We start from the raw sequence: 25,630 nt of genomic DNA, 5'->3' as shown, positions 1-25,630 counted from the left end.
CCTGCCTGAGCGCCACGCTTCTTCAGTCTTTAATTGTTTCCTCTGATGGATGGAGGGCTGCAGCAGCTGCTGCAGCTGCTGCTGCTGCTGCGGATGGCGCTCCAGCTCCAAGGGAGCAGAAATGCGCGTCAAGTGGGTCTGGCGCTGACAACCGCGGCGGAGCAGCTGCAGAGACACTGAGGCAGATCCACTCATGACTGGACTTCAACTCCACGAACAGGATGGTTCATCGCAATGAAAATGTATTTTCCTCGCTGTGGTCATTTTGACATTCTTACTTGGATAGTTTTTAGTTCTTCGCAGCTTCTGCTAGATGGTGAGTTAATCCTGCTCTCTTGATCGAGTTTCAGCTGTCATTAGTTGCATGTATTTTTATTTGTTGTCAGGCTTTACATTGATTTATGCTTCTGCTAATAAGATATTTTTATGACACAAAGACAGAGGTCAATCCCACCTGCATGATTTAAGATCGAGGAAATCTTGGCACAGGTGACAAAACCAAACTTTGACCTTGGTAAAATACATAAACAACTTTTAAACAAGCCAGTTATGCATGCAATATAAAGATATGAGCTTATAAATGAAATCACATTGTAAAATGTGACGTATACAGCTGTGGGAAAAAAAAAGTCAAGTGACCACTTAATATGATCAGTTTCTCTGATTTTATTTTTTTTATAGGTACATGTTTGAGTAAAATTAACAATGTTCTTTTATTCTGTGAACTACTGACAACATGTCTCTGAAATTACGAGCAAAAATTTTGTATTTATTTGCAGAAAATGAGAAATGGTCAAAATAAGATGCAGTGTTTTCAGACGTCAAATAATGCATATTCATTTACAAACAATAATATTAATGTTTTAACTCAGGAAGAGTTCAGAAATCTATATATATATATATATATATATATATATATATATATAATATAATATATAAATATATATATATATATATATATATATATATATATATATATATATATATATATATATATATATATATATATATATATATATATATAAAACTGCAGTCTACCTAACTGGAGTCACAACTTTAATCTTGTAATTTCTGAATATTGTCGTCCTGTTTCCTGTAATTCTATTCTTGTTTCATGCATTTGAACCAATTCATGGTTGGAATTTCAATTGCATGTCTGTCGGATGACATCATTAGCTGGATTGAGCTCTGTACAGTGTCTGCGCATTGAAAAGATGATGCAACAGTGAGGGGGCAGCAATGACCCTCAAAAAGATTCAGGAGACTGGGGAGAAGAGATTTCACAAAAAAAAGGGTTTCTCTTCATTGTTCCACTTCTCTTCTAAACATCCAATAAAAACCTGTTTTCTTATCTCCACTGAAACAGAGGCACACAGCAGCAAAGTGTATCGGCACAGAGGTGATCGGGTCCCCAACATGAGGACCTCTCCATAGGCCCAAACAAAGAGCCTCAGGGGCCATTTGCATATGAAGGAGTCCTTACACACTGCAGGAGGGAGGGGGGCTGTGTGCTCTGAATTTTACTGAGCTCTGTCTCAAAGCATCACTAGTTTCAGCTGAAAAATAAATCAGACATGCTCTATGACAATTACAGTTGAGCTATTTACTGTGTTTATAAGTAAAATGGACGTGTAATGAATGTACCAGCTGGTCCTTCTTGTTAATACAGATATGGTTAATTCATCAATCGCTAATATCAAACTCTGTAGATACAAATGTTGGCTTCTGGAGAAACCAGCTGGTTCTTTGTACAATTGATTGACCTCCATTAAAGACAGATGATTGCTCTCTGAGATGGAGAAGATGTCTCTCAGGGCTCTCAGACTGATTGCACTCTTGAAGGTTGATTACTTTGCATGATTATTGAAACATCTTAACAATTCATTCCCTCTAATACATTAGTAATTTTTCTTGCACTAGTCATGTAAATCACACTTTAGAAATGGTCTTTTCTCCTTTTGATATTCACGTGATACTTTGAGGGCATTTGGAAAGTACGGGCTGATTGTCACTTCAATACATCTGAAGACGAACCTTCCTTCAGATCTGTTTTCCTTTTCACTCGTTTTTTGGCCATGATTCTGAAAATAACATCTTCAGAATGATGTTTTGTTCGTTGCTGCTCTGGGAGAATGAACACATGTCTTTTTGTTCTTGTGAAGTATGCCTTTAGTCATGCAGTCAATAAATCCAGCAATTACAGCAAAGACCTGCAAGAATAAGCAGTATTGGTAAGACAACTAAAAGAAAACCTGTTTGTAATTAACCAAAAGCTAAAAGAGGACACAGCCACCATGTGGAAGAAGCAGCTTTGGGCAGATGAACCTTAAATTTACAGCAAAGATGAAGAGTTAAAGATGAATTTTCATTTTATGTAAAGTGCTCAGATAAAATAAACATTAGACCTATTGCAGCCTATTGAAAGAAACATAATGTCTTTAAGGAATTTGGATATTTTAGTGGTTCCACACTGGATTCAAATACTTGTGACTCAGAAAGAAAGTCTTTTAACATATCGCAGATATGGAGAAAATCTGAATCTTGTTACACCATCTTAGACAAAAAGGTTTCACTGGTTCTGTTTCTCTGATTGTGTAAATAAAAAAACGTAGAGCAGCTGGAGGGGAAGGAGTCGCCACAAGGTGCTGATCAACCAATCAGAAGCAGACTTTGGTCATGTTAATAAGTAATATGGATCCTACAATCTTTTCTTCTACCACAAGTTTTTTCTTTGGTTTCAGAAAAAACTTATATGGAAACAAACTCTCCTTTCCACTGAAATAAAAAGACAGGGATACAGTTTAAGTTTAAAACACTAAACAATATTTAAAGTTAACCAATTTGCGACTATTTTAAAAGCTTTTCTGGTTTCTAAAAAACTAACAAAAAGAAAAGAAGGTCTTTCATGCAGGAGCAGTTTGACACATATTGACAGAAACTCACAGGATCATAAATATTTGGAAGAGTTAGGACTCTGTCTGTGTGGTGTGACTAAATGATAGAATATTTTGAAGATACTTAATGAAAGCGGTCCTTGTTGTTGAGACATCAGATCAGTGTTCACTCTTTTTACAAAGGTGTGTGCTTTGCTAAATAAAAAATCATGGATGTGTTTCAGTAAAGGAAAAACATCTTCGAAGTTTGATGCTAAATAACACATCATGCTCCCAGGTGCGTCCCCAGACAAGCCGTCTCAGATTCCAGACCCCTGCCTCCAGAACCTGTGCCAAAATCAGGCAATATGCAGAACCCGTGGGAACGGCTACGCCTGCTTCTGCGTGCCAGGTTTCCAGGGCGCTCACTGCCAGATAGACGTGAACGAGTGCGCTTCACAGCCCTGCAGGAACGGAGCCACCTGTGTGGACGGAGTGGGTCGATTCTCCTGTTTGTGTCCTCCTGGATTCACAGGTGAGTGTTTGACGTTTTAAGCTAAATGTGTAGAAGTTTTATAGATGGCTTTATAATATATTTTTATGTTATTTTATGCTAACTTATAAGCATAAAATAAGTGCTAATAAGACAAAATGTCTGCATGAACAACATTTTATCACATCACAACCACAAACTTTAGGATTTTTTTGTGGAGATTTTGTATGACAGTAATTTATAAACTAAATCTCATATTATTATGTTATCAGGTTCTTATTCTGGCAATGTTAAGACATTATTCTTATATTATTACGTCTTTATTGTCCTACTACCATGACCTTATTCTGGTATTATTTTATTTAATTTATTCTTGTATTACTGTGATTTATTCTTGTAATAATATGAATTTATTCTCATATGAGTTTGACCTGTTCTCATAATAAAATAATAAACTAAGGTAGCCAGTTGAAGTATAGAAATACTTGCATTTTCTGCCTCTTACAGCTTCTCTGCTCTGCTCCTCCAGACTAGTGGCAGCAGCAATTAGCAAACAGCTTTTACTTGGGTTAGTCCAACACTCCTAAGAACAGTTTTAAAGACTTATAGGAGAAATGTTGTGACAATGTGCTGAACAAGTATCTGTTAGAGCAGGAGCTTCTTTAGAAAGACAAGGGCCCAGTTTGATTTCACATTAAAGATCAAATTTCTTTTAAATCCTATTTGATATGTACAGTATGACAAGTGAAGGTAGTGTAATTACTTGATGTGCTATAAAATGGCTTTATGTTCCTGGTAAATAGCAACTCTCGTGAAAAGGTAATCATTGGGATCCCCCTCATTTTTCTGCAGGAGACAACCCACATAGAGCTAGAATCCTGCATACAAAGCACGGTTTGTTTCCAAAGTTTAGACCAGCTGCAGAAAGGGAAGCGTTCCCGTGACATAAAAAAGAAACCCTCGATCACAGTCAGCCGAGCTGAAAGCTTTGCCTATTTTTCGCCCCCAGCCTGTGCAGCTGGGCTCACCTGGACTCTGACATCTGTGTGGCTTTGATGATGTTCACAGGAACCACTTGTGAGCTGCAGGTCGACCAGTGTCAGTCACAGCCTTGTCTTCACCACGGCACTTGTGTTAACCACGCCACAGGCTTTCGGTGCATCTGCCATGTTGGTTTCCAAGGAGACCGATGCGAAATCGACACAGACGATTGCCAGGAGCAGCCATGCCAAAACGGGGCTCTGTGTGTCGATGGGGTGAATGAGTAAGTATTTACGGATAAACGCCTGTTAATGCTGCCATTATGGAAACAGACGATAAAATACTGCTAGTTTATAAATTACTGACCAGCTTGGCACCAAAATGCATGAAAGATCTGCTGTTGTTGTATCAACCTTCCAGAACCTATTTCAGAACCAGAACCAAACACAGAGAAGCAGCAATCAGCTTCTATGCACCACAAATCTGGAACAAAATCCCAGAAAACTGCAAAACGGCTGAAACACTGAGTTCTTTTAAAAACACACCTGTTTAGAATAATTATCACTGAAACATTGACCAACATATTTGATGTGTATTGTTGATTTTGATAATGGCACTTGACAAAATGCAATATTTGTTTTTAAGAAAAATATTACCGATATATTCCTCATATATATCGGCAATATATGATTGTCTCAGATACAGCTGCGACTGCTCACACCCAGCATTCACTGGGCGGCACTGTGAGACGCTGCTGCCACAGTGCAACTCTGATCCCTGCTTCAACAGCGCCGTCTGTAGGGACGACCAGGGTAACTACACCTGTGAATGCTGGCCGGGTGAGAAAACTAATATTTTTTGTGCTCATGAAGTTTTGATCTCATCATAACTGCAGTCTGACTCCTCATTTCAGGGTTTGAGGGACGTAACTGTGAGATAGACATGAACGAGTGCAGCAGCAGTCCGTGCATGAACGGTGGCAGGTGCAGGGAGAGGTCATGGCAGGAGCTTTACGGCAGCGATCCTCTGCTGCCTGACCACTACGACCACAGATATGCTGCAGGCTACATCTGCATCTGTCCTCCAGGAACAGCAGGTAAACCAGGGCTGCAACTAACAATTATTTACACTAACAATAAATCACATTCTGCTGATTTTTCATGTAACAACTTCAGCTTATTTTGTATAATATTAGAAATGCATAAAAATACAAAGAAAGAACTCACTAAATTCCTTCTTCATAAAGATTTTTGCACAGAAAATGCAATAACATTCCTTTAGTGAAGGCTTCTTGATCATTTGTAGCAAACGATGCATCTGCAAGTGAAAAATCCTTCTTTCTGCTCGACTTGACATTAATTGGACAGCAAAAGGTGCTTAATAGGAAATATTTTACAAAACTTGGTCCAAGTGAAGAGAATTTCTGGGTATTAACAAAGAAGTTTTTTTTTTAATTTTAAATGCAGCATGTATATTTTTTGTGAAGTTTTGGAATAGAGATTTTTGTGGTTCTTTTAGCAAACGGATATTTTTTTGGGGTCTCTCTACACTCAAAGTGTCTATTTTCAACTAATATTTTGATAATGGCATCATGAAAGTTTGCCCTTTCAAAGAATTTTGTGCACATAACTGGAAGATATGTCAAAAATTCAAATAAAATAGCAACAAAACTTGTGCATTTTAACTTCAGCTCCTTCGTAGCAAAAGATACATTTTGAGTTGTGAAATGCTCACATTATAAGTGTCGGTCCCACTGTGAGCTGCTGCCGACTGATAATTGTGTTCTAAAAACTGACTCTCTGCTGGCGGCTCTGACTCAGTAAGGTGGCTAAACAGCATTAGCTTAATCCCCCGGGATCTGGCTTTGCTGGTCTCCTGACTGAACACATTCTCCTAGACATGCTTCAGAGCACACGGCTATACAAGCAGCAGAGCTTCGATGGGACGCAAACACAAACTAATATGAGGTCAAACAAGTTTGGTTCGGTTCTGGTTGCAAACGTGTCGGCATGATGTGGGCACCCGCATCATGGATTTTGTGGATTTTGCTGCTTGGGGCAGGTAAACTGGAGCTTGTATTTATATGAATAGATTTGATAATGCTGTTACAAAACAAGTCACCTGGTTCTTTCATCATTAATTACCGGTTAATTCAAACAGTTTAATGCTTCACTGATGTTTTACATTTTAAATTCTTTAATTTATACTAAATTAATTTACCAGTGATTTTCAAAAAATCTTTGTCAGATCTAAAAATGCCAAGTTAAGACATTCATGCAGAGATTTTGGAGGAAATAATTTGACCAGAATAACAGAATTATATATAATTACAGCAACAAAACACATAAAATATATATGTTTGTCATGGCAGAAGATTTTGTAACAACAGGAATATTTACATAATTTATATCTGAATTTATTGTTACATCAGAGAACAATATCTAGCTGTTTAATTGTTGCTCAACTCTGTAAAAACACCAAATTTGACTGAGTATTTTGGTCAAATTTGGTCTAGTTTCTTAAATAAATATAGATTTTCACTATAGATTAGAACATTTGCTGATTATTTTTACTTATAACATGGATAACAAGTTTTGTAAAAAGTGAAAAACTTGCCAGTGGAACTAATACTTTTTATCTATATTCAAGAATTATTGACGTAAAACAATATCTTGCATCTTACTGAAAGGTTACATAAGTTAGTTTAGTCTTATTTTAAGGTTAAGATATTTACAGTAGAAACTAGACAAAAGTATTTGGTAAGATTTGGTGTTTTTGCAGCATAGAGACTTTTCTGAAAGTTTCTGCTTCTGTATCTTCTGTCTACAGGTTCCCACTGCCAGGAAGTGGGGAACCAGTGCGAGTCCGGTCCCTGCCAAAATGGGGGCCGATGTGAGAGCCTCGATGGGGGCTTCACCTGCCAGTGCCTCAAACAGGCGCATGACGGCGTTCTCTACGGAGGTACGAACTGCGATGTGAAGTTAGTCGGCTGTGAAGGTCACGAGTGCCAGAATGGAGCCTCCTGCTCTCCGTTCCTGCTGGACGGGACTCACGGTTACACCTGCTCCTGCACGCCAGGATACACCGGACCGCTCTGCAACACCCCGACCACGTTTTCCTTTGAGCGCAGAGGTTACCTGTTGCTTCACAACCCCCTGGTGAACGCTGATCTGACCACCAACATCACACTGAGCTTCAAGACTGTTCTGCCATCTGCCATGTTGTTCCAGAGGAACATCAGGGGGATGGTGCTGCAGCTTCAGCTGGACAGGGGAGAGCTGTTTCTGATGCTGTGGAGCGAGAAATCTGTTGGGTCTGATGGAGCGAACCATACTCTGGAGCTTCCACATAACGTCATGGATGGAGAGTGGCACACTGTGGAGGTTGTGTTCACAAACGAGATCCTGAGCCTTAGATTATTCGATGACACTGGAAGCTATGGGAGCCAGTCGTATCACATGTTGACCCCAGTCCAGACCAACCTGACAGAGCTTGAGACTTCCTCTCAGGACACATTTATAGGGGGGGGCCTCAAAAACCCAAGTTGGTTCAGTAGTCAGCCTAGTTTGCCCGTGTTCATTGGGTGCATGCGCGACGTGTTTGTGGACTGGCAGCTCGTTGTTCCAGAGGAATGGCTGAGCGACTCTGCGGTTAACGTGTCGCCCGGCTGCAGCCACAGGGACCGCTGCCGGGACGAGCCGTGCCAAAACGGAGGCCGGTGTGTGAACCTGTGGCAGAGCTACCAGTGCCAGTGCACAAGGCCTTACGAGGGGCACGACTGTGAGGAGGGTAAGTTCACAACAGGAAAAAAGAAGAAAATTGTTCTTCTTTTTTATATATCAATGCACCTTTTAGTTTGTGTTCCCTTTAAAACATTTGAAGGGAACATATAATTCAAAATTCACTTTTTGCATATTCTTATACTAACGTTTGGGCCTCAACTCCTTTTGCAAAGAAACAATGCGGCCAAAAAACAAACAAACACTCAGCTGTTTTTGCTAATATGCTAATTTTCTTTTGGTGTCTGAAAAACGAGCTGCTTAAAAAACCTCCTAAATGTTAGGTGACAGTCATTGGCCACTACAACATGACCTAGTAATCCCAGCAGAGGCCAGCCCAATCGGGTTGCTTGGGGACGGAGCTCACTTGGCCAGCTGATTTTAACGGTTTACAATGGCTGCTGGAAAAGACACACATTTGTTGTTCACTTACTATCCAGAAACTACTTGCTGCATTATTGTTGTTTGAGCAGGAGGCTCCACTTCTGCTTTTCAAACATGTCAATATGTATAATTGCACATCTGTTTCTCGCCATTTTGTCTAAACATTAAGTTGGGGGGAGGTGTTGCCAGCAACTTATTTAAATGTAAACTGAAAGAGACTCTAAAACAGTTCAATCTAAAAAGAGATCAATATAGGCTAAACTGATTAGGCTAAAGTATTACCATATAAGAAAGATTTTGTTCAAAATATGTAAAGAACATGTTTTGTGTAGCCCGCAGACCTAATAGCTCATCTTTAAACTGATATTAGTTTCCAGACCAGAATAATTAGAAATGGAGGACAAACAGTTACATCACAGGCTCCAAATTTCATAAATGGGTAATTAAATAACTTCCTTAGCTGCTTTTGTGTAACAGAAATAGCCAGAGACAAGTCCAATCAAAAGCCAGAATAAAGAGGCCCGGGCAGAGATCCTCTTATCCGATGTAGCGGATTAAGGATACAAAGGATCCTATTTAGGAAATGTCGCATGTTTTTTTTTTTAAGTTTCACAAACTTAAAACAGCAGAAAGAGAATCACACTCATTTCAGATTTATGTGTCAGATTATTCTTTAATTTCGGTGTAAAATGGAAAGCACTCCGTTTTCCCCTTTAGAATCCCTTGTTTGCTGACACAAACACATTTCTGCAAGTCTACAAATTTTGACACATCAACATGGAAACGTTTTGAAGTTTACGTAAGGTTTCATGTGACGCGCTCTCCCGGCCTGAGCCTGTTTTTTTTCCTTCGTGGTTTCACTATCTAGTAAGATGACCGACCCACAGTGGAAAGTGCTGACAGCTGACAGAACACGGTTCAATGAGGGCCACCGTGAACTTTCCTCTTTTTGAGACTGAACTCCAACATTTCTGCAGAAACTCTAAACCAGTACAGATCTTTTTAAAAATACAGTAAGTTTAGTGAGGTATTAATTTTCATTTTGTCATGTTCCAAACACAAACTTACATGTTATTCTTTTAGATTGGTCTTTTTAGAGTTTGTATTCTCCAGTTAACGATTAATCAATTACTAAATTAGATGACTTGATTGTTTCAATAATCAAGTCATCATGATTAATACAAACAATCGTTTCAGCTTTGATCTGGTTATTATGTTTAGAGTTATACTGCTAATCAGTTCAATTTCAGCCTGATTCAAATCTATAAGATTATTTTCTCATTTAATAAATTTGGGCTTTTTTGTGTCTGAGCATCATATGAGAACACATAATCTGGATGATAATGTCCTCCAGACTAAAAATGGACTATCTTTTTTGCAGAACATGTTACTGCTCGCTTTGGGAATGAGGACTCTCACAGTTTTGCGGCCTTCGCCATCAACGACGATCTGGGTCGGAACCTCTCCGTCTCTCTGTTCCTGCGCACGCGGCGGCAGAACGGACTCCTGCTGGTGCTCTCCAACAGCAGCAGCAGCCCATACCTGCACATGTGGTTGGAGAGCGGCAGGGTCAAAGTTCGTCTCCGTAGCTCTGAGAGCGTGAAGGCAGAAAGAGCCGTTCATGATGGAGAGGTCCACTTTGTAAGTGTAGAGGTTCTGGATGGTCGCATGTCGCTGTATGTAGCGGGGCAGAAACAGGACGATGTGGAGGGAAGGACTGTAGACGTCAGTGCAGGTGATGTCGTTTTTGTTGGAGGTCTGCCGGAGAAGAGAAGCACTTCAGAGTTTGGTGGATTTTTCAAAGGCTGCATCCAGGATTTGAGGATCGGCGACACGAGGCTGCAGTTCTTCGGGCCGGACACTTCGCTGACATCATATCCTCTTCAGCAAATAGAACATGTGATTCAGGGCTGCCCTGGAGACAACGCCTGCACTGTAAGCAAACACACCGATAGCTGCACAAATACATGCTGGAGTTACATGTTGTGTAACACCTGAAAATTGCACATGTAAAGCTTATTTTTATGAAATAAGTCAGAACCAAAGAGAAAGGGGCTGCTGTAATTAAAGAGTTAAAACTTGGAGCACAAATATTAGAGGAGCAAATATTTCTAAAACAATGTGATGTGGAAATACAGTGGGTGCTGAAATTGATGGAGAAAAATGCTGAAAAAGTTCAAATGGAAGTAGAGCAACCATTTGATCTGATCAAGAGCTGAAGCATCAGCAGGTCACAGAGAAACATCCAACAAAAATCCAGCAAAAGAGAAGAGCATGTTAGTTAAACAATATAACGGATAAAAACAGGAACGTCGGGGGGAGCAGGGCCTTAAATCTTAGCGTCTGTAGCTCAAGACAGTGACACTGAAAGCCGCGCTTTATGAAAGACGGAATATTTTTCTGCACTTTGATGTGTGAGCAGTTTCTTTATTGTTGATGTAGCTGGAAGGATTTTTTGGGAAAATCTGAGAATCGTACAACATTTGCATATCAGTGGAGTTTATGTTGTCGTCAGCTTTGGCAGGAAACATAATTACTTATTCATAAATATCCTAAAACTTCAACTGTGATTTTATGAAATATAAATGATAAAAAACTGAACCAACAGGCCAAAACTCTGGCAAACCAAAACACTTTAGTTTGAAGGACAGATAATAATGCAGCTTATGTTTGTTTCTCATTCACAGAGAAATCCATGTTTAAATGGGGGCATTTGCTTCTCTGGTTGGGACGACTTCACCTGCACCTGCCCCGCCAGCACAGCAGGGCGGCACTGTGACGAGGTAAAGTGGTGTGAGCTGTCCCCATGCCCCGCACCTGCCGAGTGCAAGATGCTGCAGGAGGGATATGAATGTAAGTGACTCCAGTTTACCTGCACAGCTGAAATCGCTTAAAATGAACAAGGAAATAAGTGTCATCTAAAACAGAAAATACTCCAATACGAGGTGAATGTTCTGCCTATTATCTAATTATGTCCCTTGTTTTAGGATTTACCAGTTACATTCTCAACTTGTCTCTATGTGACTGAATGTCACAGCAGTTTTATTTAGATTCTGGCCTCAATCTTTGCTCACGACATTCAGTATCTGATCCGTAAAGCAGGACTGATCCAAAGCTACTTTATCCTTTTCTCAAAGGGATTAGTGATGACTCTCTGTCTTTTAAGGAACCCTTTTCCACTGACACGCTCATTTCTCCGTCTTTACACTGAGCTTTAGGTCTAGTTTCTAGTGCAAATATCTTAGTGTACTTTAAATAGGACAAGTGTCTTTTCAGCAAGAAAGAAGCTTGTTGCAAATCAATAATTCCTTCATATTGATGAAACATAGTTCATCACAATGACAGATTACTTCACATATAAATTAGGAAAATGTGCTGCTATACCAGAAATAATTTGCCAGTGGAACCAGTACTTTTATTAAATCAATATTAAAGAATTATTGACTTAAGACAATATGGTATAGCTAATGTAACTAAATAGTTATATTAGAAACCTGACAAAAATTCTTGGTAAGATTTTGTGTTTTTGCAGTGGATTAGTTTTATTATCTGCTTAAACTTGTGTAGTAAAATTGGGCAAAGTTATTTATTAGGTTGAAGCTACTTGATTTAAGAATGATTAAATCATTTCATGTTGATGAAAACAAAATAAAACTCAAACCTGACTGGAAACTCTGTTTGTTTTGCTCTCTGTTGGCACAAACAGTAACTGAATTGGTTTTCTACTTGCAAATGAAGCTTTATAACATTGTTAAATTAAGGGTTTGTGACTTTATCATTTCTGTTAAGCTAGCTAGAAGAAAATTAGCCAGGTAAACCACAGCCTCTTGTCCTAATTTTTGCTGCCTACAAAAGGATTTGGAGCCTCGGCTAATGAGAAGCGATTTCTTGCTGGAACAAAGACTCTGTTGAGGTTTTAAATTTTACCCAGTGGCTAACATGTGGCCGTGATGTGCTCCATGGTTTCAGCTGCAGCATTTGGCATCAGCTGCAGATTGACCAGACCTGTGAAAACACTGCTGCAGTGATTAATACGACTAGAGATAAACCCCTGGATGAGTTTCTCTGGATCTTGCTGGGACTTTAGTCCCTTAATCCTGGAAATGTTCTTCATGTGACAAGAAAACATGCAGACAGTCATGGCCCTGGTGGATTTTTCTTCAGATGGAACTTTTAGTCAGTGTCTGCTAGAAAGTTTTAGATTTGATAAGTGCAGATTGTCCCTGTTATTCCTCCAGGTTACTCCAATGCAACTTTCCTGAACGACAGCACTGTGATGACCTTTCGGGGAAACGGCCACATATTCCGAAACATCACCAGCCTGTCTCTAAACCTCCGCACACGGAGGCGCAACGCAGCCATCCTGCATGCGGAGAAAGGCTCCTCCTTCATCACGGTTTCTGTTCAGGATGGTCTCCTCTTCATGGAGCTCCAGAGCCCCTTTGGTGGCCTCAGCGGCTCAGAGGAGGAGAAAGAGGAGAAATCAGAGGAGAGGCTGTTGACGGTGAGCCTCGGCAGCAGGAGGAGCATCACTGACGGCGAGTGGCACGCCGTCCATCTGTTCATGACGGCGCCGTGGGCTCAGTCCTCTCGCTGGACTTTGGTTCTGGATAATGAGCTAGAGGAAGCCAGCTTCTCCAGGAGCCAGGGCAGCAACCTGAACTTCCTCAGGGACGGGGCGGACGTCTACCTGGGTGGCCTGGCTCCGTTCACTGGCTGGTCCCTGACCGGCTGTCTGGGAACAGTGGAGCTGGGCGGCATCGCTCTGCCTTACTTCAGCTCCTCGGAGGTGAACCTGCCGCGCCTGCAGGTCGAGCAGTTCGTCCAAAAATCCCCGAACCCGGCGCTGCCCGGCTGCAGAGGCACCCCGGTGTGCGAGCCCAGCCCCTGTCTCAACGGCGGCCAGTGCCAGGACCTGTTCAACACCTACAACTGCACTTGTGCTGAGGGCTGGGCCGGCAGACGCTGCGACGTCCTGATAGACACCTGCGCTTCGAACCCTTGTCTCCATGGCAACTGTAGCATCAACGGGCTCAGCTACAAGTGCACCTGTGAGTTCGGGTTCACAGGTGTGCACTGTGAGGAGCAGGTGGATGTGTGTAGGAACCACCTGTGTGCCAATGGAGCCACCTGCCTCCATGGGCCGGATAAGTACGCCTGCCTCTGTGCCGAGAACTACACCGGACCGCTCTGCAGGTGAGTCCAGGTGCTTTTACGCAGACAGAGCACTGAAAGGACACAAACTGACCAAGGAGTTTTGGTAGTTTTTAGTTCAAATACACTTAAAATAAGACAAAACCAGCTCACAAATAGCTTCAGAGCAAGATGTAGGAGCTTGTTTTTAGTAAATAACGCCCTAATATTGAGTCAGTTTTGTCTTTTTTTAAGTGTATTTGCACAAAAACACTAGGTAAGATTTTATCTCTTTCCAGATTAGTGCACAGCGTATAGGGCAATAAGTCAGTAACAGTATCTACTGTGATAGAAACATGATCAATATCAATCGAGAAAAAGTCTGCTAGAATATTCAATCATTTCACTGGATTCCTATCCAGAACCGCACAGCATTCTGGGGGATGTAGGCAGAGGAAAGGCTTTCGTCACTGAACCTCTAATGACGTTAATCAAGTTTAACAACCTGTTGAGTAACTTTGCTGTGGTGCCTCAAAACAGTTTAAAAATAAAAAAAAACAAATAAAAAGATTAGGATAAAACAGGAAAGATCGCACCACCAGATATTTAAACCAAAAAAAAAAAGAATCAATAATTATTATAAAGCAGGAAATCATCCCAAATGGTTTAAAGACAGTAATCTTAATGTATGCCAACTTCTGACTTTAGAGAATGTAATAAAACATTTCTCTACAACATGTCTTACTCATTATTTGATATTTAAAACTGATTTTATTTGTGTGTTAATTCTTACTGACCTAAAACAAGAACTGTTTTCTTTTTATTGACAAAAATGTAACGGGTTTCTTCAAACTGGGTATGTAAACATGTGGTTTCTACTCTATTTTTCCTGGATGTAAAAAAGCTGAAAAATGTGGATTTTAAGATAACAAACGTCTCCCTTTCAAGATATTCTCAATGCTCCAAAAGTGTAGTAAAAAACAGAACTAAAACCTTATTTAGCAAGCACAAAATACACAAATAAATGCTCCAAAATCGCACACAGCCGAGGGAGAGCAGCACAACACAAAAACAAAATCCTTCACTGTAAATGTCTCCATGTCTCTGCCTCTGTTCAGCACTTCAACCACAGTTGCAGTAAGCGTCTCAGAAGCTGCGTTTCTATTCTAGTGTCAGCCAGAAAAGGCCTCAGTCTCTCTGGTTCGGCGCCAGTTTCTCTCCCTTGTCATCTACGGTTTGCCTCTGAGAACCAGCGGGGGGAACGCCTCCAAACATTTATCCCGTAAACACACAGCCTCCTGCCTTTTTGCCTCTTTCGCACGGGTAAAATCTTTGCAAGTGTCTCGCAAAGAAAGCAGCCGGCGAAGCGATCTCCCTTTACTGGGAACATCTCCGCTGTATAGTTTTCATCAAAATGACTTTGCTTTGTTTTTCTCACTTGTTTGTGCTGCTTTCTTCCTCCTTTCAATTTTTTCCCCCTTTCTGTTGCTCTGCAGCGAACGCGTGGAAGAACTTCCTTGGTACATCGTTGTCAGAAAAATGTGAGTTTTGTTTTTCTTTATTCATTTCTCCTGCATTCCCAGGTGTTTGTTTCCTGTTAGATACTTGTCTCTCACGTCATGCACAGCGCATCCTGTTCTTTTGTCGAGTCGTGTGCAACAAAATGCCAAGAAAAGCAAATATTAACACTCCCTCTGACGATGTTTGTTGTCAAAATGAGCCAACCAGTCTTTCAAATGAGTGACAGCTGTTGTTCAAAACATTCCCAACCATTCAAACGGAAGACTCCCCAAACAAAAATGTACCTTTTCAGAGATAAGTGCCTATTTTTACATCCACTGAGGACTGACTTTCACGTTGCTACAGAAGGTTGTAGAGAGATTGTTTGCTGCTGATTCCTGCACTTTGACAGTTTGCTGGCCAATAATCTCACTTTGCTGCATTTATTTTCTCTTTTGGGAAACAGCAGGAGGCCGAAAAATCATCCAGAATAATGCAACTCCTAGTTTAAATACGGGAATCCTGCAAAGTCTTGAAAAGTCTGGAATTTGCATTTATATATCACTTTTTACAAATAAGTATTGAGAAATAAAATTGAGTATTGAAAACATTTTGATATTTACATATTTACATTATCCACATTTTCTTAAAAGATCCTAGTTTCTAAAACGTGTTTCTATTGTTTTGTATTTATAGGTTTGACTTATTTCTGATGTGCAAAATCATAACTTTACTAACATCTTAGCAGTCAGTCTGACTCCTAAACTGAATCTGTCATACAAATGTAAAAAAAAGCATACAATTTTCTATTTTTAGGAATACATTCTGTAAGATTTTACATTTTAAAGCTGAACTCAGCTTTTCTTGTCCAGATGGCAAAAATAGGAGCAGAAGAGCCATTTACTCACAATTTGTGTTGTTTTATTGTTTCCACTTTTAAGGTAAATGTTTTGCATTCAAATATTCAGACTATTCATGGAAATTGTTCTAAAACTGAATGCATTACATTTATGGAAGTTTAAAATGTGCTGAGGCTCTAGAAACATGTGTCTCTCCTCTGGTTTTTCTCTTAGCACGCCCAAGCTGCCTGTTTCTGTGTGTGGTGACGAAGTCAGGAATTATACCTGCTTCAACGGAGGGAACTGCACTGACCGGGAACTCTCCTGCGACTGTCCTGCAGGATTCGTTGGACACAGGTAGGATAGAGTCACTCCTTTCATTCATCCGTTGTCGTCTGACCATTTGAGATCGGGTCAAGCATGTGAAAGGTAAATATTAATCCCACAGTGAGTTCTGGGTTTGCCCTGCAGTCTTTTCTCAGCGGGGTTCTTGTGTAGGTGTGGATCATTTTTCACACTGGAAAAAACAACAGTGATAAAAATGTAAATGTGTTAAAACATTAACAGATACAAAATAAGCATAATTTAAAGATATGGAACAAATTTAAACTTGTAAGACAACAAGAAACACAAAGGATGTTGTACTAAAGAGACAAAAAGCAAGCTAAGCTTTCACTGCTTAACAGCATCACTGTTTATAAATCTCTCTGCAAAACGAGAAACAGCATAAAACTTTATTAAGATCTGATTACAGAAGAGTCCCAAGAAAATAATAATAATGTCATCTAACAAAAACTAAATTTGTCATTAAAAACAAAAGAGATCCTAAGAAAGAGCTCTGTGGAACACCAGAGAAACTGACTCAAAGAAAGTCTTTCATGTGTTTCATTATGGTTTTTTTTAGAAGTAAGCTTTGGTCATGTAATTTGTTAGCAAAACTAAAACAAGATCAGCAGAAGACAGCAAAAATTAACCAAAAAGCACATATGGTGTCTGTTTAGTTTCATTTTCTGCTGCCATCTAAATAACTTATTTATGAAGAAAAACGTGTATATAAATACAGATTGTACACTGTTTTATGTTGTCGCGTGTCTTCAGGTGTGAGCAGGATGTGGACGAGTGCAAATCCAACCCGTGTCTGAACGGCGGCTACTGCAGAAACCTGGTCAACAGGTTCGTCTGCGTGTGCGACATGAGCTTCGCTGGAGACGTGTGCCAGACGGACGTAAGCGACATTTACTTTTATGTGGCGATTCTCCTGTGGCAGAACCTCTTCCAGCTGCTGTCCTACCTCATCCTCAGGCTGGACGACGGGCCAGAGGTGGACTGGGGAGCAAACGACTGAGTTTGTGTGGGTGTGGAAGGGCTGTGAATATCTTTGAGACGCTTTAGGAAAATGTCTGCATTTGAATGAGCAGCTGTCAGGTTGCACGGGATGAGAATGGACATTTATTCTGGCTAGTACTGAGAAAGATCATAGGGACTTCTGTGGTTTGATTTCAGGGACTACAGAGTGATTCTGTGCCTTTCAGATCAGTAGCACTTTATTTATAGTCAGTGTTTATAAAACGTGTTTCGTTTGGTTGAGCACACATGTCCTGATTCACAGACACTGTTTTGCATCTGCGCCTCCATTTCAGTGTCTAAATCCCAAAGCAAGTAGCACTAATGAGACACTGAAGGTAAAACTTCTGCCCTCCTTCTTGGTCAGGATGCAGTCGCTCAATAAAGATCAGTTAAGTCAAATCTTAAATTGATCAGAAAATTACGCAATTATTTGGGAATGTCTTTATAAATTACAAAATTAGTTTGCAACAATTTCAGGTTCTCCTCACTCGTCTTATGAATTATTAAAAAAATGCAGGACAGAAAATGAGCGCTCCATTTCCCCTAAAGGCCTGCAAAACGCCAGCTGCAGATATTGTTTTGCAGAAGTTTTGTGAATTAGATGCAAAAGAAAGGCAGTGCTTTAGTGAATCAGGCCCTCTGTGTGCAGCTGGATCACTGGTTGATGTTTTTCAGTGTCAGTAATTAGAATGTTGTGAAATTCTTTAAGTAGACAAATATGAGCAAAATTTGAAAGGAATAAATCAAAGGTTTGCACAGTTGGTACAGTTTGATTTGCAATCTTCAAAAAGTAATGCAAGCCAAGATTCCAGGCTTCACCATGAACCAAGTTGTTTAAAGATGCTATGCAGTGGTGAATTTTGTTTTCAGTAATGTTCAGTCGTAATGAAAACATGGCTGAGAATAAATGATGGTTTACTGCAAAAGGATTTAACAAGATTTAAACTGTAAAGGTGGGCAGAACTGAAAAAAACCCAAACAAATCATTTAGATTTCTGTGTATTTGAGTTGATGACGTCACAGGAGGCTCAAGCATTGAGATGTTCAGCAGGGATTAATTAATTTCTACTTTTGAATGTGGAGTTTGATTAAAAACTTGTAAATAAAAAGGGAACAAAAACAAGGAGGAAAATACAGTCTTAAAGCTTTAAAACAAAAAAACTGACCACTTCTTATTCTGTAGGAGTCAAACTGTATAATGACCTTCAGGAGGCGGTAACTTAGAGAAACTAACAAAAGTGGCAAAGAATATTTGTTGCAATATTTGAGGATTTCAAATTAGAAATAATCGTTCACTTTGTTAATGATCACCTTGAACTTTCGGGCAATCTGTTTTCCGTCTGTCCAATGGCGTAAAAGTCTAAGTTACGATGTCGTAAAGAGAAGCACGCTCTGCATTTAGAAAGTAAGTTTTCAGGGAGCTGAGGGATAATATAAAATTCCAGTTATTTATACGATTCCCACTACCTGATAACCTGCCAGTCTCGTCTGAACTCTGGGGTTTGGAAGTTGTGTGCGGATGAATTTGTGAACTCTGGAAAACAGAGCTGTAGCTACAAAAGCTCCTGGAGGGCCCCGGATGTCTCGCTTGTTCTTGATGTGCGTTCAGAGCAGCTCGTGACTGGCTGCTGATTGTTGTTTGGCACCAAAGAAGAAGTTTTCTGCATCTAAACCTTTTTGTCTGAGCCAAAGATATTTTGAGCCCTAAATTCTCGGCGGCTTTTCTTCAGCCGTACGTTTAGAAGTGTGACTGCGCGGCTGTGGTCAGCGCTGAAGCAAACATGAATGTTTTTCATGGTAGATTTCACTTGTGGTTTGAATTTTAGAACATCACCAGGGTATGCGTGTAATGTCATGTTCGTCAATCATATTCTGTCTGTGTGTCTCGTCTTTATCCATCTTCTGTGTTGTTTAATAAAACAAAATCAAGAAAAATTGTTTTCTGTCCTCTTTTAATGTCTCTTCACTCATTTTTCTGTAGTCACTTGTATCATTTATTTTTCTGCATTTTCAAAACAATCTGTGATAAACATCAAAATCAGCTCATTGATTTTCTTCCTGTTAGCCACTGTGCGTGTGTGTGTGTGCGTGTGTGTGTGTGTGTGTGTGTGTGTGTGTGTGTGTGTGTGTGTGTGTGTGTTTACTGTTCTCAGGTGTACACCATGACATCAAAGATAGACAGTTAATCCGTTTTAACAGGATGTTGATCCCAAAATAGCGAGGGGTTCAGATGCACACTGCCGACACGCACAGCACACAGTCAGGAAAGAGTTTATCTCTTCTCTGTGTGACATTACAGCCACAAACTTGAGCGCATTTGATATTTTCTAGGTAAGAACTGAAAATAGGAATTTTAAGAAAAATTACATGTAGTTTTCAACACTTTTCTACAAATAAAGATCTGAAAAGTGACGCACAAATCCAACACCTGTGAGTGACTGAATTAGAAAAAAGGCTCCACCTTCATTCAGTGACTCATGTTTAGTGTGATTCCATCTGTTTTGTGTTATAAGTCATAAAAAAATCATGTTTGCACTTTTCACAATCAATGGAGGCTGAAACCATGAGAGAGACGCCGACGAACTGATCAAAACTGATCCTCTTATATTTAGAAATGACATCATCAGATGGACCAAAACAAAGTTGTTTGGACATTTTGGTATCTTATAGACCAAAATAATTATAAATAGTATAAATGACATAATCACAAATTAACAAAATCAGGCAAAAGAAATATTTTTCAGTTTGTTTCACTGCAGGTGTGTGTCTGCATCTGGTGGAGTTTGTTCTTCATTCAATAGGAAGACAATCCGGAAATTTTTACTGATGTAAGAGTAGTGGTACTTCAAAATGAAACTACTCAAGTAAAAAGTACTTGAGTAGTAAAAATTCTGTTGGATGTGTCTAAACTTTGGGACAATCATAACGAAACAGGCTTTTGGAAGTTCATCTTCCTGCAGGACGACGACCCGAAACATTCAGAGGTAAAATGAAACGGCTGAGATAAAGACCATGAAGGTCCTCAAAGGGCCGCTTGTGGAAGAACCCATAAACAAACCGCTTAAATGTAAATAAATAGCCGTCTCTGTACTCTTTAGTACTTCTTAGAGTTAGATAATATTGAACATCTTTTTACATTGATGAAATTTGGCAGAATACAGATAAAGAAAATATTTAAGCACACGACTGTTATCTTGAGGGTCCTATTTATGAGACCCTCTGGAGTCTAGAGGGCCACATAAAAAGTTATGACTGGCCGGATTTGGCCCCCGGGCCTTGAGTTTAACACGCGGTTTAGATTAGAGAATGGCCCAGTCAAAGTCCACATCTAACACCAACTAAGAATCTGTGAGAAGTGATGAAACACACAAACTTGTTGATGTGCCTAATGACAAACTTTTAGTGCTTTTAATAAATAGGTGGAGAAGTTTTCAGTATTTAAATTGCTATTCGCCAATCAGGATCCAATAAGGTTCCTATTTCTGGCTGATTGATTAGTAAACCTGATTGGGACAAGAGAAAATGCTTCTTTAGCCCAGTTCACACATTTACACAGACTTTTTGAGCGTAAAGTGCACCAATAGTGGCTCGAATTTCTTTTTAACCTGCAAGCTTCATCATGTCGTTGCAGCATTTTTTTTTAAGTTGAGGCGTGTGTGTGTGTGTGTGTGTGTGCGTGTGTGTGTGTGTGTGTGTGTGTGTGTGTGTGTGTGTGTGTGTGCGTCTGTGTGTCCTTTGGAGGCACAGGTAGCCCTGATGGTGGGGAAGTAGAGCGGGGAGGAAACGAGAGAAGTGGTTTTTCACTGTTGGCACTGACGTGGCCATCCTTTGAGAGCAAAAGAAGCGGAGAAGAAGAAATGTGCTTTGCCAGCAAAAAAAAAAAAAAAAAAAAAAAAAAAAGAGAAAGATAGAGATAGAGATAGAGGGGGAAAAGGGAAAACGCAGCATCTGGTGCTGAAGTGCAGTTTCAGCAGAGAGCTGGTGGCATTCACAGAAGTTCGGTCTGCTTCACAGGAACGTATGAGGGCAGCTTATCTGGCAGGCACACACACACACACACACACACACACACACACACACACACACACACGCACACACACACACACGCACACACACACACAGAGCAGGTTGATAGTGCTGACAGCAGGGAAGCATCGCTGCCATCTCTGCTGTGTGTGGAGCAGCTCTGCAGAGGCTTCAGGGTGGCCTCGCTCTGCACCTCAGAGACTGGTTAGTTAGACATCTCTGTGTCTGCGTCTGAGCCACTCGGTGACTGATGGCAGGTCCTGGCTGCAGGCTGCTCCGGCTCGCTTGTGTCACACTCGCTCTGACAGCCAACTGTGCTGCAGTGACAGGTAAGCACTTTCCAAAAGTCAACAAAGAACTTTGTAGCAGGGGGAAGGAAACTCTCATGTCTACAGCGTCAAGCATGAGCACCAAGGTTATTTTTTGCCTCGGGATACGGATGGTTGTATTTTAAATTAGAATTACAGTATGTTTCCATGTTGATTGCTCGGTGTAAAGTTTGCTGACTTCTGAGATTATTTTTGTGTAACCTGCCAAGTTCAGCAAGAAGCTTTTAGTTGTGAAGATGCTGTCAGCAGGGAATTGAAGTGTTGTGGAGACTTACAGCTGCTAACGCTGTTGTAACCTTGTAGCAGCGGCTCAGAGAGTCACAGCAGTGACACCAACCACAACCACCGGTGTAAGTGCTGCTCTGTTTTCTACTGCTGGTTAACGAAAGGCTAATATTCACTCTGCTGCAGGATTTAGAGGCTTTGATTTCCTTAATTCTGGGTGATTTGTGTGCAAACTTGTGTTTTTCACTAGAAAAACATGGAATCTTTAAAGTGCTTTGTGTCTTGTTTCCACTGCAAATATATTAGTACACTTGAAATTCAACAAAACTAACTTACAACTAACTTTTAAGCAAGATCTTGGAGCTTGTTTTAAGTTAATATTGAATTAAAAAAGACTAGTTCCACTGGCAAATTATTTAACTTTTAGGAAGACATTTTTTTCCATGTTGTAAGTAACGTGCCAGGTTATCAATATTAAGGAATTATTGGCTTATAACAAGCTCCAACATCTCACTGGCAAGTTATTTGTAAGTTAGTTCAAATACACTGACATATTTGCATTTGTAATTGCAAAAAAAAAAAATAAAAATCTTGGTAAGATGTTTTTTTCCTGTGTTCTCTGCAGAACCTTATCTTTTCCAGGTGGTGGTTTGTTGTCTGCAAAGATCAGAGAACTGCAAAGCTTTAAAAGGCACAAGTCATCATTTTGTGTACTGTTCAGTAGCTTGTAGCTTGCACTGGTCGTTTTAATTTTCAACTCTAGCATAGAGAAGTATGTAAAACAGCTCAAGAAAGAGAAACGGGATACATGTGGAACGCCATTGGTTCATTACCCATGTCTACCTGAGGCAAAAGTAATGATTTCAGTTCATGCAGTGAAGATTTATGAGGTGATTCAATTCTATAAATACAACAAATTCAGATAAATATTGTCAAAGCAATGGCTTTGAGACTTAGCAGACCGGCATCCTACTCTGTGATATATGAGCGTGCCATGATGAGGCCGATCTGCTTGTATGTGGAGGAGAATGATTGTTTGAGTCAAAAACTTTAATAGAAATATTCTGGTAGCTTTAAGAAGGACATTGCAATGCAAACAGAATAATTTATAATAGGGAGCCATATATTATTTAAAGGGTCAGTATTATGTAAAATAATTTATTTTTTAGCCTTACATCATGGTTCAGATCTGCAAAATGTTTGGTCCCACTGATCGCTGCCTTTCCTAGAATTTCTTCCTTCCAACTGCAGCCTCCAACAGAGTTTCTGCTTCACAGAGCAACTCTTCCCCACAACTCCCTCACTCGGCTCCTTCAGACTAGCCAGTAGCAATCAGCAAGCATCTGGTGGAACTGCGCATCTGCTGAGTTTCTGACTGAAACGCTGGTAAAACCGCTGTTAAAGGCATAATTAGTTAAAGGAGGAATGCTGTTGTGATGACAAGGAGTGTCTGAAAAAGCAGGAGCTTCTTAAAGAGACAGAGGCCCAATTTCAAGGTGTTAAATTGCAAAGTCAAATTTATTTGACTTTGCAAAGAGTCAAATATTTTTGATATATGCAGTATTTTGAAAGTAACATAGTGACTTGATTGTGTTATAAAATGACTCTACGTGCCTGGAAAATATATAATACTGCTGCTTTAAAAAGTATTTTTGTTCATTTTGCTGCATTAGTGGGCGTGACTCAAAGAGCCGTTATGTTTCAGAAAAGGTTATTTCTTTACTATTTATCTGGTATGAAAATGAATCAAAGACACATTTAGTTTTTTTCAGGTTCTCTGGTTCCACATTAAGGTGATATGTGCCTTTTAGGAGCAGATTTCAGCCGAATCAGACCTTGCTTTTATTCCCGCTTTAAAAGGCTTTGGTGTTTGCTTGTGGGAGCTATTTTGGGGACAATGGATCGTGGTGCCAGCTCTGATAGGACGGGATCATCAGGCAGCGTCTTGGCTGTATGTGTGTGTGATCCCTCACAGACGGCGCGTGCTCCACACAGCTCGCGGGTGGCTGCAGTGCTGGCACCATGTCTGGTCTGCTTGGCGATAGCGGCGATGCTGGGGCTGGCGCTCGTCGCAGCCAAGCTGCGTGAGAGGCGGCAGACGGAGGGAGGTTTCAGGCCGCGGCGGCTCCAGGCTCCTGGTGGTCGCAACCCACCTGCTGAGCTGGGAAACACATCCATCAGCACGCTGGCAGCGCGCGTGGAGCGCCTGGTGTAGTGTGAAGGAGTCAGGGGAGGAAAACGTGTGAGGGGAGAAAAAAAAAAAAAAACGAGTGTAAGAGCATCCAAAAAAATATGACTTATTTAAATAAATCACATGCGACTCCTCTGATTATGTCCCTCTAGCTGACCTCTGAGGGTTTGACCTCCAACCTCTTGCTGTTCGTCAGTCTGGCATCTGTCCTCCTGCTTCTGGTGCTGATCCTGACCTCGGTTGGGTTGGTGGCCGCTCTAAATCGGCGCGCCACCCACGGCACGTACAGCCCCAGCCGGCAGGAGAAAGACGGATCCCGGGTGGAGATGTGGAGCATCACGCAGCCGCCGCCGATGGAGAGACTCATATGAGATCCAGGTGTTTGAGCTGGAGACGAACCCCAGAGAAGCAGATGGATGAGAATGGAAACATTTTACGCTGCTGCTGCTTTCATTGAGTGAAACATTTCATGCAAATAATTGAATCCAAGCTCCTGTGTGCTGCAGGTCAGCTTTAGGCTGCAGGTCACGCTGAATGTGTTTCCGTCTAATGTGTATATTTAAGATCAGAAAATGTTCCTACTTTGTTCTTGGAAATTTTAAGGATTCATAATTTCTTTTCTTCATTTTGTCAGGTTATTTAATGCAATAAATTGGTTGCACTTTTCTTTAAAGGGTGTCAAAGTAAAAGGGGCACAATACATATGCAGCATACACTTTTTCTTTTTAGAGGTATAAGAACAATGTGAAACAGCTTTTGTTCTGATTCGATGTTAAACTGGTTTTATATTGAACGCCTGTATGAGATAAAGGCATGAAACTACATGCATTAAATAAATACACTTTAATCTCAATGTATTTTATTAGGATTTTTGCCACTTAAATATTTTGGAGGATCAGAAAACAGAGTTGATTTAGACACACGCCACACTTCTTAGGAATATATTTGTAATTTTAAGATCCATTTTATTCCTCTTTTTCACATTTGTGTGCTGCTTTGTAAAGATCTAAGCCACTAAATGACACACGAGACGTGTGTAAGGACTGACTAAAATGATTGTGTGGTACTTAGTCATTTAGTGTTGCAATTTTCTTTAAAGAACTGATTCAAAATGTAAAAATCTGAAGTGCTTCAAACTTTATTTCTACAGTGTATATGCCTATAAATATGTTTTAAACTGTTTTTTTTTACTTTCTTTCCATCTCTTTATTTCTGTATGGTGTCAGAATGTTTATTGATTTATTGTCTGTCAAGTGTTAAGATAATAAAAAGTACATTTTTGTGGTCAAATCATTTTATGAATAAGATGAATATTTTAATGAGAATGTTTTTTAAAAAACATAAAAAACATGCATTAAAAAAATAAAGCATAGCAATTTAAGTGTTTTAAAAAACAAATGTCAATATATTTCCGCATGCAAAAAAATTATTTGAACTTATGTTTTGCTAAACCCCCTCCATTAAGTATTAAAGTCAAATTTGTTTTGCGCAATTTCATTTAAAATCCAAATGAAGACACAAAGTGTGTTA

At 40.1% G+C, this 25,630-nt stretch overlaps 1 protein-coding gene across 3 annotated transcripts; it reads left to right on the top strand.

Annotated features, from left to right (window-relative positions):
• Positions 1–90: 90 nt before the first annotated feature.
• Positions 91–25,376, top strand: crb1 (crumbs cell polarity complex component 1). Of its 3 annotated transcripts, none has more exons than XM_055020280.1 (13): positions 91–316; positions 3,172–3,408; positions 4,435–4,630; positions 5,047–5,186; positions 5,261–5,443; positions 7,177–8,136; positions 9,892–10,445; positions 11,198–11,363; positions 12,749–13,706; positions 15,140–15,184; positions 16,217–16,339; positions 17,081–17,207; positions 24,253–25,376. In XM_055020280.1, the coding sequence occupies exons 1-13, from the start codon at positions 235–237 to the stop codon at positions 24,469–24,471; spliced, it is 3,990 nt and encodes a 1,329-aa protein (XP_054876255.1). In that variant the 5' UTR covers positions 91–234; the 3' UTR covers positions 24,472–25,376. The 3 variants fall into 3 exon arrangements, with proteins under 3 accessions (XP_054876255.1, XP_054876262.1, XP_054876267.1); XM_055020287.1 differs by lacking the exon at positions 24,253–25,376 and adding an exon at positions 17,285–19,306; XM_055020292.1 differs by lacking the exons at positions 91–316; positions 3,172–3,408; positions 4,435–4,630; positions 5,047–5,186; positions 5,261–5,443 and adding an exon at positions 6,253–6,408.
• The last annotated feature ends 254 nt before the right edge of the window (positions 25,377–25,630 follow it).

The sequence above is a fragment of the Poeciliopsis prolifica genome, unplaced genomic scaffold (genome assembly GCF_027474105.1).
Source record: "Poeciliopsis prolifica strain line A6 unplaced genomic scaffold, Auburn_PproV2 SCAFFOLD002, whole genome shotgun sequence".
NCBI classification, from domain to species: domain Eukaryota; kingdom Metazoa; phylum Chordata; class Actinopteri; order Cyprinodontiformes; family Poeciliidae; genus Poeciliopsis; species Poeciliopsis prolifica.
This window is presented reverse-complemented; position numbering and strand designations above follow the sequence as displayed.

Coding starts and splice junctions, on each gene's coding strand:
- crb1 (XM_055020280.1), top strand. CDS start 235: ATGAAAATGTATTTTCCTCGCTGTGGTCATTTTGACATTCTTACTTGG. Junction 11,364..12,748: donor GCTGCAGGAGGGATATGAAT/GTAAGTGACTCC, acceptor TTATTCCTCCAG/GTTACTCCAATGCAACTTTC. Junction 17,208..24,252: donor GAGACGTGTGCCAGACGGAC/GTAAGCGACATT, acceptor ATGTCCCTCTAG/CTGACCTCTGAGGGTTTGAC.